The sequence below is a fragment of the Lissotriton vulgaris genome, chromosome 8 (genome assembly GCF_964263255.1).
Source record: "Lissotriton vulgaris chromosome 8, aLisVul1.2, whole genome shotgun sequence".
Classification (NCBI taxonomy): Eukaryota; Metazoa; Chordata; class Amphibia; order Caudata; family Salamandridae; genus Lissotriton; species Lissotriton vulgaris.
The window spans coordinates 1,576,095,796-1,576,113,890 of NC_141696.1; the positions used below are offsets into that span (position 1 = coordinate 1,576,095,796).

Below are 18,095 nucleotides of genomic sequence, written 5' to 3' on the forward strand. Positions count from 1 at the left end.
GGGTCCTACGAGCAGAACAGGAACAACAATGGTCACCACCGATCCAGAGGAGGAGGAGGGGGCCAAGGACGAGGAAGAGACAACACTCCGGCCGCCCCCACTACCAGCACCACCCCCCCGGCCAACCGGGGCAGCACCCCGGCGCGACCGGGATACAGAGCCAATGTTACATGTCACCGATGCCAACGAGTAGGCCACTATGCAAATGACCCAAGCTGCCCGCAGTATCCGAGCCCAAGACCCCGCCAGGTGGCCGCCGCGGCACTAGGGGAAGAACAGATCTCCGAGGAACCAGAAACAGACGAGCAAGAGTATCAAGGGTGGGAGCCAGCCGCCATGACTCTCGCGTGCTTAGGGGGAAGAGACATGGTCCCGCGGGTCCCCCTACCCGCTAACACCCAGAAGTACAGCCAATGGGTGAGCATCAATGGACAACGGGCCGAAGCCCTTCGAGACACCGGGGCCAGTGTGACAGCCGTCCGCTGTCATCTGGTGACCCCAGAACAATATCTACCGAACATTCTCTGCCCTGTACGATCAGCCGACAACTCGGAGAGTCTGTGTCGGATGGCCTGCGTCCCCTTTGAGTGGGGAGGGGTCTCCGGCATGTTGAAAGTAACGGTCCGAGACGACGCCCCCGTGGACTGCCTCCTCGGAAATGACCTGGAAAGCTCCCCGTGGGCAGCCGTGGAGCGAAAAGAACACTTGGGGATGTTGGGCGTCCCAGACTGGGCGTGCGTCACCACCCGGTCTATGGCCGCCCGTGCCAACCATCACCCAGAAGAACCAGAATGGCCGGCGCCTCCGCCTCCGGTCGCCCCCGCCGAGACCCCCGACCAGGGCATCCCCCTCGAACCTGCTCAACCTTCCGACCTTGCTAATCTCGACCAGTGGGCTCAAGAAGGGGGGCCCACACAAGAACAATTTCGTCAGGAGCAGAAGACCTGTCCCTCCCTTGAGGGACTCCGACAACAAGCGCTCGCCCAAAGCGCAGGGGATACCTCCGGAACTCATTGGGTCTACTGGGACAATGACCTACTGTACAGCGAGCAACGAATCGCCGAGCTGGGGGCCAACCGAGTACTAGTGGTGCCACTCCGCTTTAGAGACTTCCTGCTAAATCTGGCCCACGATGTCCCCCTGGCAGGGCACCTGGGACAAGATAAAACCTACAGCCGCCTAGTGACCCACTTCTTCTGGCCAAAAATGAGAAACGATGTGCACCAGCATTGCCGATCTTGCCCCACGTGCCAAGCCAGTGGGAAGAGCGGCCGCAAATTAAAGGCCCCCCTGCAACCCTTTCCCGTAGTCACGACCCCATTTGAGAGGGTCGGAATAGACATTGTGGGACCCCTAGACCCACGAACAAGACAAGGCCATCGCTTCATCCTAGTACTAGTGGACCACGCCACCCGCTACCCTGAGGCTATTCCTCTCCGGACCGTCACAGCCCCAGTGGTCGGCAGGGCCCTGATGGGGATCTTCTCCCGTGTGGGGTTCCCCCGAGAAGTCGTCAGTGACAGAGGCACGAACTTTATTTCCAAATACATGAAGTCCCTCTGGCAACAGTGTGGGGTCACCTACCGCTTCACGACCCCCTATCACCCCCAAGGAAACGGACTTGTTGAGCGGTTCAATCGCACTCTAAAAGGGATGATCGGGGGATTGGAAGAACCCCTCCGTCGCCAGTGGGACGTGCTGCTGCCGTGCCTCCTCTTCGCCTACCGGGAGGTCCCACAGAAGTCCCTAGGCTTCAGCCCATTCGAGCTGCTCTATGGGCACCCAGTACGGGGGCCACTCAGCCTGATCAAAGAAGGCTGGGAGTTGCCTCCGGCCAAGAGTCCTCCAGATGTCTTCCGGTACCTCCTCACCCTCCGCAACCAGTCCCAGCGGTTCAGAGACCTAGCGAAAGCCAACCTAGAGGCCAGTCAAGAGGACATGAAGAGATGGTATGACCAGAACGCCTCATCTATTGAATTCGAGCCGGGGCAACAGGTCTGGGTAATGTCCCCCACAGAACCGTGCGCTCTCCAAGACAAATGGACGGGACCCTTCAAAGTAATCGAGCGCAAGGGACCCGCCACCTATCTGATCGATATGGAGTCCGCCCGGAATCCGCTCCGAGTCCTCCACACCAACAGACTGAAACCCCACTTTGCACGAACAGAACTCAGCCTCTTGATGGCCACAGACAACGGGGTTGAGGACGACTCCGAGCCTCTCCCTGACCTCTTGCGGACCCAGGAGCAAGACGGCTCCGTGGAGGGGGTCCGACTCTCGGAGACCCTCTCCCAGGAACAACGCCAAGAGTGCCAAGCCCTCCTATCACGGTTTGCCAGCCTGTTCTCCCTCACCCCAGGTGTCACTTCCTGGTGTGTGCACGATGTGGACACCGGAGACAGCCCTCCTATCCGCCACCGGGCCTACCGCGTACCTGATCGGGTACGGGCCTGCATCCAGGCGGAAGTAACTAAGATGCTCACGCTCGGGGTCATCGAGCCCTCCGACAGTCCATGGGCCAGCCCGGTCGTACTGGTCCCCAAAGCAGCCGCCCCCGGAACCACACCCGAACTCCGGTTCTGTGTCGACTACCGGGGCCTGAATGAAGTCACCAGAACGGACGCACACCCCATCCCCCGGGCAGATGAACTGGTCGACCGAATGGGCGCTGCCCGCTACCTCAGCATCTTCGATCTAACGGCAGGATATTGGCAGATCGGCCTCACACCCCGAGCACAAGAACGTTCTGCCTTCTCCACCCCCGATGGCCACTATCACTTCACGGTCATGCCCTTCGGCATGAAAAATGCCCCAGCGACGTTCCAACGGCTCGTCAATCAGGTCCTGGCGGGGCTCGAAGAGTTCAGCGCCGCCTACCTGGACGACATCGCTGTGTACAGCCACCACTGGACCGAGCACCTCCACCACCTCCAAGCAGTGTTGCAAGCCCTTCAGCGAGCTGGCCTCACGATCAAGGCCAGCAAATGTCAAATTGGACAAGGGTCAGTGACCTACCTCGGACACCAAGTGGGAAGCGGTCTAGTGGCCCCTCTTCAACTGAAAATTGCCGCCATCCAGAACTGGCAACCCCCTAACACTCAAACTGAGGTGCGAGCCTTCCTGGGCCTCACGGGCTACTACCGAAGGTTCGTGAAAGACTATGGTACCATCGTGGGGCCTCTCACCGAACTCACGTCGAAAAATCAGCCCAAGAAGGTGAACTGGACCCCAGAGTGTCAAGCGGCCTTCGAACAGCTAAAGGCCGCCATGTGTTCCGCTCCTGTACTCCAGGCCCCAGACTACAGCCGGGAGTTCGTCGTCCAGACGGATGCCTCCGACCAGGGCATTGGGGCGGTCCTGTCCCAGGTGAACACCGAAGGCCTTGATCAACCGGTGGCCTTCATCAGCCGGAGACTCCTACCACGGGAGCAACGCTGGAGCACCATAGAGAGGGAAGCCTTCGCTGTGGTATGGGCCCTCAAGAAGCTCCGACCCTACCTTTTTGGCACCCACTTCCGGGTGCAGACTGACCACCGACCCCTGCAGTGGTTGATGCATATGCGGGGGGAAAACCCAAAACTGCTACGCTGGTCCATCTCCTTGCAAGGTATGGACTTTACCGTTGAACACCGGCCTGGGTCTGACCACGCCAACGCGGATGGCCTGTCCCGGTTTTTCCGCCTCGACGAAGAGAGTCCCCAAGAGGATGGGTAACTCTCCCCGCCTTCAGCTGGGGGGGACGCATGTTGGACAGGCCACATGACGGGCCGCTCTCCCCCGGCTCGACCAAGCCCGAGCCAGTCATACAAGCACCACACACCACCATTGCACGTCCTACGTCCCCTCAGGGACACCTGCCCTCGAGCATGATAACCTCGTGGGTCCGATCCACGGCCGACCCACGCGCCCAGCCCGAGCCGCCATCTTGGACACTTCGCCACGAGGCCGCCTGGCCCCCGATCGACCTCAACCCTGGGCCTAGCCCGGCCTCAGACATTCCGGCACCACCCTCCACCCAGGAGGCGAGCGAGCTACTTGGCCAGTCAATGGGAGAAAGAGGTGTCGATGGTTCTCCCCCGGCCAGTGCCGCTCGCCCATCGCCTCCCCGGGCGCTGGCTCCACCCCCCTGCTGGGTGTCTGGACTCCCTCATCCCGGACCTCCCGACCTCCAAGTGCGAGGGTCCGGACATCAAAGCACGCCAGCCCTATAACTGGGGCAGCTCCAGAACAGGAAGGCAGTTGTATCTTGGAGTCGAGAGACGAAAGAAGAACTCATCCTGGACGGACTACTGGCGCTGCCGTAGCTCTGTCCTGTGCACCATCATCCTGCCTGTTGGCGCTGCCACAGCCGTCGTAACCTTCATCCTTCACCGTCGTCCGGATCTGCTGGCGAGGCCGCGGACCGTTGTAACTGTCATCTGCATCGGGACCTGCTTGGCTTCTCCACGGCCCGTCGACCATCCTTCATCCATATCGGGACCTGCTTGGCTTCTCCACGGCCCGCCGACCACCCTTCATCCATCTCGGGACCTGCTTGGCTCCTCCACGGCCCGATCAGCAACCACGCCGAGCTCGAGGATTGAGAGCTATTGAACTCATTGGTAACTAAGACTGTCCCGCTACCCTTTTCCTCAACCAGAGATCAGAACCGAGGGGACCCCTGAGTCCAGACCTCCTTGTATTATATCAACGTAACCTAAGAAGTGCATATAAAGTCTCGTTAACCTTCAATCTTGTGTGGTGTCCGTCTGTGGGGGGGAAGTTACTTATCTGTACAGTCGTTGGAGACGGCTCTCCCTGGAGACCTCTCCCCGTAATCTCGGCCGACCCTCCCGGTCCGTCTAACAATGACGTGGAAAGGCACTGAGGTAAAGGGGTACGGTAAGCTAATGACATTGAAAGGCACTGAGGTAAGGGGGTACAGCCAGCTAATGATGACGTAAAAGGCACTGAGGTAAAGGGGTACAGTCAGCTAATGATGACATTGAAAGGCACTGAGGTAAGGGGGTACAGCCAGCTAATGATGACGTAAAAGGCACTGAGGTAAAGGGGTACAGTCAGCTAATGATGACGTAAAAGGCACTGAGGTAAGGGGGTACGGTAAGCTAATGATGACGTGGAAAGGCACTGAGGTAAAGGGGTACAGCCAGCTAATGATGACGTGGAAAGGCACTGAGGTAAGGGGGTACAGCCAGCTAATGATGACATTGAAAGGCACTGAGGTAAGGGGGTACGGCAAGCTAATGATGACATTGAAAGGCACTGAGGTAAGGGGGTACGGTAACCTAATGATGACGTGGAAAGGCACTGAGGTAAAGGGCTACAGTCAGCTAATGATGACATTGAAAGGCACTGAGGTAAAGGGGTACAGCCAGCTAATGATGGCATTGAAAGGCACTGAGGTAAAGGGGTACAGTCAGCTAATGATGACGTCAAAGGCACTGAGGTAAAGGGGTACAGCCAGCTAATGATGACATTGAAAGGCACTGAGGTAAGGGGGTACAGCCAGCTAATGATGACATTGAAAGGCACTGAGGTAAAGGGGTACAGCCAGCTAATGACATTGAAAGGCACTGAGGTAAAGGGGTACAGCCAGCTAATGACATTGAAAGGCACTGAGGTAAGGGGGTACAGCCAGCTAATGATGACGTGGAAAGGCACTGAGGTAAGGGGGTACAGCCAGCTAATGATGATGTGGAAAGGCACTGAGGTAAAGGGGTACAGCCAGCTAATGATGACGTGGAAAGGCACTGAGGTAAAGGGGTACAGCCAGCTAATGATGACATTGAAAGGCACTGAGGTAAGGGGGTACAGTCAGCTAATGATGACATTGAAAGGCACTGAGGTAAGGGGGTACAGCCAGCTAATGATGACATTGAAAGGCACTGAGGTAAGGGGGTACAGCCAGCTAATGATGACGTGGAAAGGCACTGAGGTAAAGGGGTACAGCCAGCTAATGATGACGTAAAAGGCACTGAGGTAAAGGGGTACAGTCAGCTAATGATGACATTGAAAGGCACTGAGGTAAAGGGGTACAGCCAGCTAATGATGACATTGAAAGGCACTGAGGTAAGGGGGTACGGTAAGCTAATGATGACGTGGAAAGGCACTGAGGTAAAGGGGTACAGTCAGCTAATGATGACATTGAAAGGCACTGAGGTAAAGGGGTACAGCCAGCTAATGATGGCATTGAAAGGCATTGAGGTAAAGGGGTACAGCCAGCTAATGATGACGTGGAAAGGCACTGAGGTAAGGGGGTACAGCCAGCTAATGATGACGTGGAAAGGCACTGAGGTAAGGGGGTACAGCCAGCTAATGATGACGTGGAAAGGAAATGAGGTAAGGGGGTACAGCCAGCTAATGATGACGTAAAAGGCACTGAGGTAAAGGGGTACAGTCAGCTAATGATGACATTGAAAGGCACTGAGGTAAAGGGGTACAGCCAGCTAATGATGACATTGAAAGGCACTGAGGTAAGGGGGTACGGTAAGCTAATGATGACGTGGAAAGGCACTGAGGTAAAGGGGTACAGTCAGCTAATGATGACGTGAAAGGCACTGAGGTAAAGGGGTACAGCCAGCTAATGATGACGTGAAAGGCACTGAGGTAAGGGGGTACAGCCAGCTAATGATGACGTGGAAAGGCACTGAGGTAAGGGGGTACAGCCAGCTAATGATGACGTGGAAAGGCACTGAGGTAAGGGGGTACAGCCAGCTAATGATGACGTGGAAAGGAAATGAGGTAAGGGGGTACAGCCAGCTAATGATGACGTAAAAGGCACTGAGGTAAAGGGGTACAGTCAGCTAATGATGACATTGAAAGGCACTGAGGTAAGGGGGTACAGCCAGCTAATGATGACGTTGAAAGGCACTGAGGTAAGGGGGTACAGCCAGCTAATGATGACGTGGAGAGGCACTGAGGTAGGGAACAGTCAGCCAACTGCGGCTGCCCACGGCCCCCGCAGGGGGCCACCTCAGAGGGCGGCCACCCTTAGTTCCATATGGGCGATTTCTCCACCCCCACTCTCTACTGCGGGACTCCAGGAAGAGTCCCCTTACACGGCGCGCCAGACACGTCACGCCCCGTTAGTCCTTCGAGCGGTTGTGGGCCTGAACAACCGGGGGTTTGCCTTGCTATAAGGGACCAATGTGTCACATGATCCAGTAGGGGGATCACCCCTATAAGGGTAGCGCTGATTGGGTTTTCCACAGTGCTTGGCTCATCAGGCGGGCAGGGCAGCATAGTGTGGTTCCGCTGCCTCCCTTTTGATCGCACCTAAGATAACCCACCATGTTGCATACTTTTGTATGGAATGAACCTGCAGCAATATTTTCTCTAAACAAAAAGTTGTGTTGTGTATTTATTCATGCATACCTTTTCTGCTGTGGTGTGGGTGGGGTCTTGCGCCTATAATGGAACTATGCTGAGGGCGTGGGGCCCAACGAGGTAAGGGTGCATTCAACCAATGAGGGTGTGAGAGCCCAATGAGATACAGGTACGTTCAACCAATGAGGGTGTGGGAGCGCATTGAGACAAATGGACACTTAGACAATGAGAGTGTGGAAGCCCAATGAGGTAAGAGTACATCCAACCAATGAGGGTGTGGGAGTCCAATGAGATGCAGGTACATTAAAGCAATCAGAGTGTGGGAGCCCAATGAGGCCCAATAAGGCAAAGGCACAGTCAACCAATGAGAGAGTGGGAGCCCAATGAGGCATGGAACAGTCAACCTATAAGGGTGTGGAAGCTCCATGAGGTAAGAGGACAGTCAAGCGCCAAGGGTTGGCAGCCCAGTGAAGTAGAGGACATTCAGCCAGCTAATGGGGGCGTGGGTGCCCAATGAGGCATGGCAGGGTTGGATTGGGATTAGAAATCGTCCGGGCACGCTAATAAAAAGTGGCCCTCGTTTGCATATTGCCTTTCCTAAAAAACACTGCTGTGGCAAAGTTTATAAACACCTGAAAACAAGTGAGGCCACTTCTGCTCAGGCCCCTGCCCCCCCCCTCAATGTGCACACATTAATGGGCCGGCCCAGCGAGAGAAGGGGAGTAACCTCTCTGCCTGTTGATAGTCAAGCAATAAACATGCGAATACGAGGAAGGTATGGGGACAGTTATTGAAAGAGGGGTTATGACCCCAAGAAGCAGGGGGGACACTCCGACAATGAGATGGAGGATGTCCAATGAGGCGAGGGTGCAAGTCAGTGAGCCAGGGCCTGTGAGTCTGATGAGGGGAAGAGACAGTCAGTGAGCCAGGGCCTGTGAGTCTAATGAGGAGAAGAGACAGTCAGTGAGCCAGGGCCTGTGAGTCTAATGAAGAGACAGTCAGTGAACCCGGGCCTGTGAGTCTGATGAGGAGAAGAGGCAGTCAGTGAGTGTGGGTAGGATTCTGTGTCTTCAGAACACCCCCCTGTCTGGTCTTCAGAATCAGAGGGCATCATGGGTGCTGAGACTAAACAGTGCACAGCTGCTCTTCACCTGGTGATTAGTTATGTTAATTGTTATGTAAATAGATTTTTACATATAGAGTTGAGGGACACGGTTGCTTCTCAGTCAATGAGGATTCGTAAAGTATGGCACATGGGACAGGCTGGATTAGAACTGCCTGGATGGGGAACCCTATGAGTAGGAAACATGCTTGTAAAGTGAGTGACGCCCGGTGACCGAGACCCCCCTCCTCCTCTCCACAGATGCTGAGCTGCTTGGAGCACATGTACCACGACCTGGGCCTGGTATCAACGTTCAGCATCAACGCGATCACCCTGAAGAGATGGCTGGTAAGGATGACAGGCACAGGCAGCCCGAGTGAGTCACTGAATACTGAGTGAGTGACAGCACAGAGGGAATCACAGCACCCTGAAGAGATGGCTTGTAAGGATGACATGCAGAGGCAGCCCGAGTGAGTCACTGAATACTGAGTGAGTGACAGCACAGAGGGAATCACAGCACCCTGAAGAGATGGCTGGTAAGGATGACATGCAGAGGCAGCCCGAGTGAGTCACTGAATACTGAGTGAGTGACAGCACAGAGGGAACCACAGCACCCTGAAGAGATGGCTGGTAAGGATGACATGCAGAGGCAGCCTGAGTGAGTCACTGAATACCGAGTGAGTGACAGCACAGAGGGAATCACAGCACCCTGAAGAGATGGCTGGTTAGGATGACATGCAGAGGCAGCCCGAGTGAGTCACTGAATACCGAGTGAGTGACAGCACAGAGGGAATCACAGCACCCTGAAGAGATGGCTGGTAAGGATGACATTCAGAGGCAGCCCGAGTGAGTCACTGAATACTGAGTGAGTGACAGCACAGAGGGAATCACAGCACCCTGAAGAGATGGCTGGTAAGGATGACATGCAGAAGCAGCAGCCTGGTGAGTCACTGAATACTGAGTGAGTGACAGCACAGAGGGATTTACAGCACCCTGAAGAGATGGCTGGTAAGGATGACATGCAGAGGCAGCCCGAGTGAGTCACTGAATACTGAGTGAGTGACAGCACAGAGGGAATCACAGCACCCTGAAGAGATGGCTGGTTAGGATGACATGCAGAGGCAGCCCGAGTGAGTCACTGAATACTGAGTGAGTGACAGCACAGAGGGAATCACAGCACCCTGAAGAGATGGGCAGGCTATATGCACTCAGGAGGCAGGCTGCATGCACTCAGGGAGCAGGCTGTATGCACTCAGGGGGCAGGCTATATGCACTCAGGGAGCAGGCTGTATGCACTCAGGGGGCAGGCTGTATGCCCTCAGGGAGCAGGCTGTATGCACTCAGGGGGCAGGCTATATGCACTCAGGGAGCAGGCTGTATGCACTCAGGGAGCAGGCTGTATGCACTCAGGGGGCAGGCTGTATGCACTCAGGGGGCAGGCTATATGCACTCAGGGGGCAGGCTGTATGCACTCAGGGGCAGGCTGTATGCACTCAGGGAGCAGGCTGTATGCACTCAGGGGGCAGGCTATATGCACTCAGAGGGCAGGCTATATGCACTCAGGGAGCAGGCTGTATGCACTCAGGGGGCAGGCTGTATGCACTCAGGGGACAGGCTATATGCACTCAAGGAGCACGCTGTATGCACTCAGGGGGCAGGCTGTATGCACTCAGGGGGCAGGCTATATGCACTCAGGGAGCAGGCTGTATGCACTCAGGGGGCAGGCTGTATGCACTCAGGGGACAGGCTATATGCACTCAAGGAGCAGGCTGTATGCACTCAGGGGGCAGGCTGTATGCACTCAGGGGGCAGGCTGTATGCACTCAGGGGGCAGGCTGTATGCACTCAGGGGGCAGGCTGAATGCACTCAGGGAACAGGCTGTATGCACTCAGGGGGCAGGCTGTATGCCCTCAGGGGGCAGGCTGTATGCACTCAGGGGGCAGGCTATATGCACCCAGGGGGCAGGCTGTATGCACTCAGGGGGCAGGCTGTATGCACTCAGAGGGCAGGCTATATGCACCCAGGGGGCAGGCTGTATGCACTCAGGGGGAAGGCTGTATGCACTTTGGGGCAGGCTGCATGCACTCAGGGGGCAGGCTGTATGCACTCAGGGGGCAGGCTGTATGCACTCAGGGGGCAGGCTTTATGCACACAGGGAGCAGGCTATATGCACCCAGGGGGCAGGCTGTATGCACCCAGGGGGTAGGCTGTATGCACTCAGGGGGCAGGCTATATGCACTCAGGGGGCAGGCTGCATGCACTCAGGGGACAGGCTATATGCACTCAGGGGGCAGGCTGTATGCACTCGGGGCAGGCTGTATGCACTCAGGGGCAGGCTGAATGCACTCAGGGGCAGGCTGTATGCAACCCGGGCCGGCTGAATGCACTTAGGGGCAGGCTGAATGCACTCAGGGGCAGGCTGTATGCACTCGGGGCAGGCTGTATGCACTCAGGGGCAGGCTGTATGCACTCAGGGGGCAGGCTGTATGCACTCAGGGGGCAGGCTATATGCACTCAGGGAGCAGGCTGTATGCACTCAGGGGGCAGGCTATGTTGGACAGGCCGCATGAAGGGCCACTCTCCCCCGGCTCAACCAGGCCCGAGCCCGGTCACGCAAGTACCACACACCACCATTGCACGTCCTCCGTCCCCTCAGGGACCCCTGCCCTCGAGCATGTTAACCTCGTGGGTCCGATCCACTGCCGGCCCACGCGCCCAGCCTGGGCCGCCATCTTGGACACTTCACCACGAGGCCGCCTGGCCCCCGATCGACCTCAACCCTGGGCCTAGCCCGGCCTCAGACATTCCGGCACCACCCTCCACCCAGGAGGTGAGCGGGCTACTTGGCAAGTCAATGGGAGAAAGAGGTGCCGATGGCTCTCCCCCGCCAAGTGCCGCTCGCCCATCGCCTCCCCGGGCGCTGGCTCCACCCCCCTGCTGGGTGTCTGGACTCCCTCATCCCGGACCTCCCGACCTCCAAGTGCGAGGGTCCGGACATCAAAGCACGCCAGCCCTATAACTGGGGCAGCTCCAGAGCAGGAAGGCAGTTGTATCTTGGAGTCGAGAGACGTAAAGAGGAACTCATCCTGGACAGACTACTGGCGCTGCCGTAGCTCTATCCTGTGCACCATCGTCCTGCCTGTCGGCGCTGCCACAGCCGTCGTAACCTTCATCCTTCATCGTCGTCCGGATCTGCTGGCGTGGCCGCGGACCGTTGTAACCTTAACCTTCACCGGGACCTGCAGGCTCTGCCGCGGACCGTCGTCTTTCATCCGTCCATCTCGGGACCTGCTTGGCTCCTCCACGGCCCGACCATCTAAGAACACCGAGCTCGAGGATTGAGAGCTATTTTGTACTCATTGGTAACTAAAGACTGTCCCGCTACCCCTTTCCTCAACCAAAGACTAAACTCGAGGGGACCCCTGAGTCCAGACCTCCTTGTATCATACCATCGTAATCTAAGAATTGCATATAAAGTCTCGTTAATCTTCCGTCCTGTGTGGTGTCCGTCTGTGGGGGGGAAGTTACCTGTCTGTACAGTCGTTGGAGACGGCTCTCCCTGGAGACCTCTCCCAGTAATCTCGGCCGACCCTCCCGGTCCGTCTAACATTGGTGGCCAGCGGCGCGATCCGAATCACCGCATAACGTACAGAGAGTAGCTCACCCCACAACGAACCACAATGACAACTAAAGAAAGCGGATCAACTGAGAAGTTCCAAATGGAAAAACTAGAGGAGTACAGCCATCGTGAACTAAAGCAGTTCTGCATCGAACTAGGTATCGCTACCACCGGACTAAGCACCAAGGACGATTTTAAGCATGCCCTAGAATCTTGGGCAGAAACCGGGGATACCGAAGCCCCTGAGCAAAGCACCGCGAAAAAAACCAACACGGTCCCTGAAGGGCAAAGAACCGGTCTCTCGCAAGACGAGATCCAAGAAAGAGAAAAAACCCGACTACACGAGCTAGAAATGGCCCGACTCAAGATGGACGTAGAACTCAAGTTGGCCGAACAAAAAATCAACTTAGAGCACCTACGTCTCCGAGAAGAAAGAGAGGAGAAACAGAGACAAAGGGAGCTCGAGGAAAAGAAACTGGCGTACGAGCACGAACGGAACCTAGCCGAGATCAACCTGCGCAAACAGAATAAAGAGTTAGGGGTGCCCGAGAGACCACACACCCCAGGAACCACGGAGAAAAAAGTACACATCCCCAAGGATGTGGTCCGAGAATATTTCCGAGAGGACGACATCCAGCAATGGTTTAAAGCCTATGAAATCGCTATGACTGCGCACCGGATCGATAGAAACGACTGGGGTGCCGGCCTATGGGGCAGATTCCTCAATGAAGGCCGCGATACCCTGTTACAGCTCCCAGACCACCAGATGACCTCCTACGACCATATGAAAGCGGCCCTCCTCACCCGCTATGGCCTCACGCCCGAGATGTACCGTCAGAGGTTCCGAGACTGCACACGCATCCCGGGTACAACTTGGGTGGACTATGTAACGTACTTTAGCCGAGCTTTCGAAGGCTGGATCAGAGGAAACAACGTCACGACCTACGAGCAGCTGTTCAATCTGATGGTATGGGAGCATCTGTCCAACAATTGCTTCATTGAACTACGCCAACACCTCCTCGACAGCAAGTTAACCGATCCCCGGCAGCTCGCAGCCGAAGCTGACCGGTGGGAGATCACCAGAGTGGGCCGGAATGGGTCCTACGAGCAGAACAGGAACAACAATAGTCACTACCGACCCAGAGGAGGAGGAGGGGGCCAAGGACGAGGAAGAGACAACACTCCGGCCGTCCCCGCTACCAGCACCACCCCCCCGGCCAACCTGGGCAGCACCCCGGCGCGACCGGGGTACAGAGCCAATGTCACATGTCACCGATGCCAACGAGTCGGCCACTATGCAAATGACCCAAGCTGCCCGCAGTATCAGAGTCCAAAACCCCGCCAAGTGGCCGCCGCGGCACTAGGGGAAGAACAGATCTCCGAGGAGCAAGAAACAAACGAGCAAGAGTATCAAGAGTGGGAGCCAGCCGCCATGACTCTCGCGTGCTTAGGGGGAAGAGACATGGTCCCGCGGGTCCCCCTACCCGCTAACACCCAGAAGTACAGCCAATGGGTGAGCATCAATGGACGACGGGCCGAAGCCCTTCGGGACACCGGGGCCAGTGTGACAGCCGTCCGCTGTCACCTGGTGACCCCAGAACAATATCTACCGAACATTCTCTGCCCTGTGCGATCAGCCGACAACTCGGAAAGTCTGTGTCGGATGGCCTGCGTCCCCTTTGAGTGGGGAGGGGTCTCCGGCATGTTGAAGGTGACGGTCCGGGACGACTCCCCCGTGGACTGCCTCCTCGGAAATGACCTAGAGAGCTCCCCGTGGGCAGCCGTGGAGCGAAAAGAACACTTGGGGATGTTAGGCGTCCCGGACTGGGCGTGCGTCACCACCCGGTCCATGGCCGCCCGTGCCAACCATCACCCGGAAGAACCAGAATGGCCGGCGCCACCGCCTCCGGTCGCCCCAGCCGAGACCACTGACCATGACACCCCCCTCGAACCTGCTCAACCTTCCGACCTCGCTAACCTTGACCAGTGGGCCCAAGAGGGGGGGCCCACACAAGAACAATTTCGCCAGGAACAAAAGACCTGTCCCTCCCTAGAGGGACTCCGCCAACAAGCGCTCGCCCAAAGCGCAGGGGATACGTCCGGAACTCATTGGGTCTACTGGGACAATGATCTGTTGTACAGCGAGCAAAGAATCGCCGAGCTGGGGGCCAACCGAGTACTAGTAGTGCCCCTCCGCTTTAGAACCTTCCTGCTAAACCTGGCCCACGATGTCCCCCTGGCAGGGCACCTGGGACAAGATAAAACCTACAGTCGCCTAGTGACCCACTTCTTCTGGCCCAAAATGAGAAACGATGTGCACCAGCATTGCCGGTCTTGCCCCACATGCCAAGCCAGTGGGAAGAGCGGCCGCAAACTAAAGGCCCCCTTGCAACCTTTTCCAGTAGTCACGACCCCATTTGAGAGGGTCGGAATAGACATTGTGGGACCCCTGGACCCGCGTACAAAACAAGGCCATCGCTTTATTCTGGTGCTAGTGGACCACGCCACCCGCTACCCTGAGGCTGTTCCTCTCCGGACCGTGACAGCCCCAGTGGTCGGCCGGGCCCTGATGGGGATCTTCTCCCGTGTGGGGTTCCCCCGAGAAGTCGTCAGCGACAGAGGCACGAACTTTATCTCTAAATACATGAAGTCCCTCTGGCAACAGTGTGGGGTCACCTACCGATTCACGACTCCCTATCACCCCCAAGGGAACGGACTTGTTGAGCGGTTCAACCGCACGCTAAAAGGGATGATCGGGGGATTGGAAGAGCCCCTCCGTCGCCAGTGGGATGTGCTGCTGCCGTGCCTCCTCTTCGCCTACCGAGAGGTCCCACAAAAATCCCTAGGCTTCAGCCCATTTGAACTGCTATACGGGCACCCAGTGCGGGGGCCGCTCAGCCTGATCAAAGAAGGCTGGGAGATGCCTCCGGCCAAGAACCCTCCAGATGTCTTCCGGTACCTCCTCACCCTCCGCAACCAGTCCCAGCGGTTCAGAGACCTAGCAAAAGCCAACCTAGAGGCCAGTCAAGAGGATATGAAAAAATGGTATGACCAGAACGCCTCATCCATTGAATTCGAACCGGGGCAACAGGTATGGGTAATGTCCCCCACAGAGCCATGCGCTCTCCAAGACAAATGGACAGGGCCCTTCAAGGTAATCGAGCGCAAGGGTCCTGCCACCTATCTGATCGATATGGAGTCCTCCCGGAACCCACTCCGAGTCCTCCACACCAACAGGCTGAAACCCCACTTTGCACGAACAGAACTCAGCCTACTGATGGCCACAGACAATGGGGTTGAAGACGACTCCGAGCCTCTCCCTGACCTCCTACGGACCCAGGAGCAAGACGGCTCCGTAGATGGGGTCCGACTCTCGGAGACCCTCACCAGAGAACAACGCCAAGAGTGCCAAGCCCTCCTGTCCCAGTTCGCCAGCCTATTCTCCCTCACCCCAGGTGTCACTTCCTGGTGTGTACACGATGTGGACACCGGAGATAGCCCTCCTATCCGCCACCGGGCCTACCGCGTACCTGATCGGGTACGGGCCTGCATCCAGGCGGAAGTGGCCAAGATGCTCACGCTCGGGGTCATCGAGCCCTCAGACAGTCCATGGGCCAGCCCGGTCGTACTGGTCCCCAAAGCAGCCGCCCCCGGAACCACACCAGAACTCCGGTTCTGCGTCGACTACCGGGGCCTGAATGAAGTCACCAGAACAGACGCACATCCCATCCCCCGGGCAGATGAACTGGTCGACCGAATGGGAGCTGCCCGCTACCTCAGCATCTTCGACCTGACAGCAGGTTATTGGCAGATCGGCCTCACACCCCGAGCACAAGAACGTTCTGCCTTCTCCACCCCCGATGGCCACTACCATTTTACGGTCATGCCCTTCGGCATGAAGAATGCCCCAGCAACTTTCCAACGGCTCGTCAATCAGGTCCTGGCGGGGCTCGAAGGGTTCAGCGCCGCCTACCTGGACGACATCGCTGTGTACAGCCACCATTGGACCGAGCACCTCCACCACCTCCGAGCAGTGCTACAAGCCCTCCAGCGAGCTGGCCTCACGATCAAGGCCAGCAAGTGTCAAATTGGACAAGGGTCTGTGACCTACCTCGGGCACCAGGTGGGAAGCGGCCTAGTGGCCCCTCTACAGCTGAAAATTGCCGCCATCCAGGACTGGCAGCCCCCTATCACCCAAACTGAGGTACGAGCCTTCCTGGGCCTCACGGGCTATTACCGAAGGTTCGTGAAAGACTATGGTACCATAGTGGGGCCCCTCACAGAACTCACATCAAAAAATCAGCCCAAGAAAGTGAACTGGACCCCAGAGTGTCAAACGGCATTCGAACAGTTGAAGGCCGCCATGTGTTCCGCTCCTGTGCTCCAGGCCCCAGACTACAGCCGGGAGTTCGTCGTCCAGACGGACGCCTCCGACCAGGGCATTGGGGCGGTCCTGTCTCAAGTGAACACCGAAGGCCTTGATCAACCGGTGGCCTTCATCAGCCGGAGACTCCTACCCCGGGAGCAACGCTGGAGCACCATAGAGAGGGAAGCCTTCGCTGTGGTATGGGCCCTCAAGAAGCTCCGGCCCTACCTTTTTGGCACCCACTTTCGGGTGCAGACCGACCACCGACCCTTGCAGTGGCTGATGCATATGCGGGGGGAAAACCCAAAGTTGCTACGCTGGTCCATCTCCTTGCAAGGTATGGACTTCACAGTCGAACACCGGCCTGGGCCCGATCACGCCAACGCGGATGGCCTGTCCCGGTTTTTCCGCCTCGACGAAGAGAGTCCCCAAGGGAATGGGTAACTCTCCCCGCCTTCAGCTGGGGGGGACGCATGTTGGACAGGCCACATGAAGGGCCACTCTCCCCCGGCTCAACCAGGCCCGAGCCCGGTCACGCAAGTACCACACACCACCATTGCACGTCCTCCGTCCCCTCAGGGACCCCTGCCCTCGAGCATGTTAACCTCGTGGGTCCGATCCACTGCCGGCCCACGCGCCCAGCCTGGGCCGCCATCTTGGACACTTCACCACGAGGCCGCCTGGCCCCCGATCGACCTCAACCCTGGGCCTAGCCCGGCCTCAGACATTCCGGCACCACCCTCCACCCAGGAGGTGAGCGGGCTACTTGGCAAGTCAATGGGAGAAAGAGGTGCCGATGGCTCTCCCCCGCCAAGTGCCGCTCGCCCATCGCCTCCCCGGGCGCTGGCTCCACCCCCCTGCTGGGTGTCTGGACTCCCTCATCCCGGACCTCCCGACCTCCAAGTGCGAGGGTCCGGACATCAAAGCACGCCAGCCCTATAACTGGGGCAGCTCCAGAGCAGGAAGGCAGTTGTATCTTGGAGTCGAGAGACGTAAAGAGGAACTCATCCTGGACAGACTACTGGCGCTGCCGTAGCTCTATCCTGTGCACCATCGTCCTGCCTGTCGGCGCTGCCACAGCCGTCGTAACCTTCATCCTTCATCGTCGTCCGGATCTGCTGGCGTGGCCGCGGACCGTTGTAACCTTAACCTTCACCGGGACCTGCAGGCTCTGCCGCGGACCGTCGTCTTTCATCCGTCCATCTCGGGACCTGCTTGGCTCCTCCACGGCCCGACCATCTAAGAACACCGAGCTCGAGGATTGAGAGCTATTTTGTACTCATTGGTAACTAAAGACTGTCCCGCTACCCCTTTCCTCAACCAAAGACTAAACTCGAGGGGACCCCTGAGTCCAGACCTCCTTGTATCATACCATCGTAATCTAAGAATTGCATATAAAGTCTCGTTAATCTTCCGTCCTGTGTGGTGTCCGTCTGTGGGGGGGAAGTTACCTGTCTGTACAGTCGTTGGAGACGGCTCTCCCTGGAGACCTCTCCCAGTAATCTCGGCCGACCCTCCCGGTCCGTCTAACAGGCTATATGCACTCAGGGAGCAGGCTGTATGCACTCAGGGGGCAGGCTGTATGCACTCAGGGGGCAGGCTATATGCACTCAGGGGGCAGGCTGTATGCACTCAGGGGCAGGCTGTATGCACTCAGGGAGCAGGCTGTATGCACTCAGGG

General features: G+C 57.4%; 1 protein-coding gene across 1 annotated transcript in view; it reads left to right on the forward strand.

The window, feature by feature from the left end:
* PDE9A (phosphodiesterase 9A) overlaps window positions 1-18,095 on the forward strand; it is a 142,357-nt gene that overhangs the window by 51,097 nt on the left and 73,165 nt on the right. Inside the window, exon 5 of the mRNA XM_086936317.1 lies at window positions 8,690-8,776. Within this exon, the coding sequence (XP_086792443.1) occupies window positions 8,690-8,776 (87 nt within the window). The remainder of the gene's footprint in view (window positions 1-8,689; window positions 8,777-18,095) is intronic.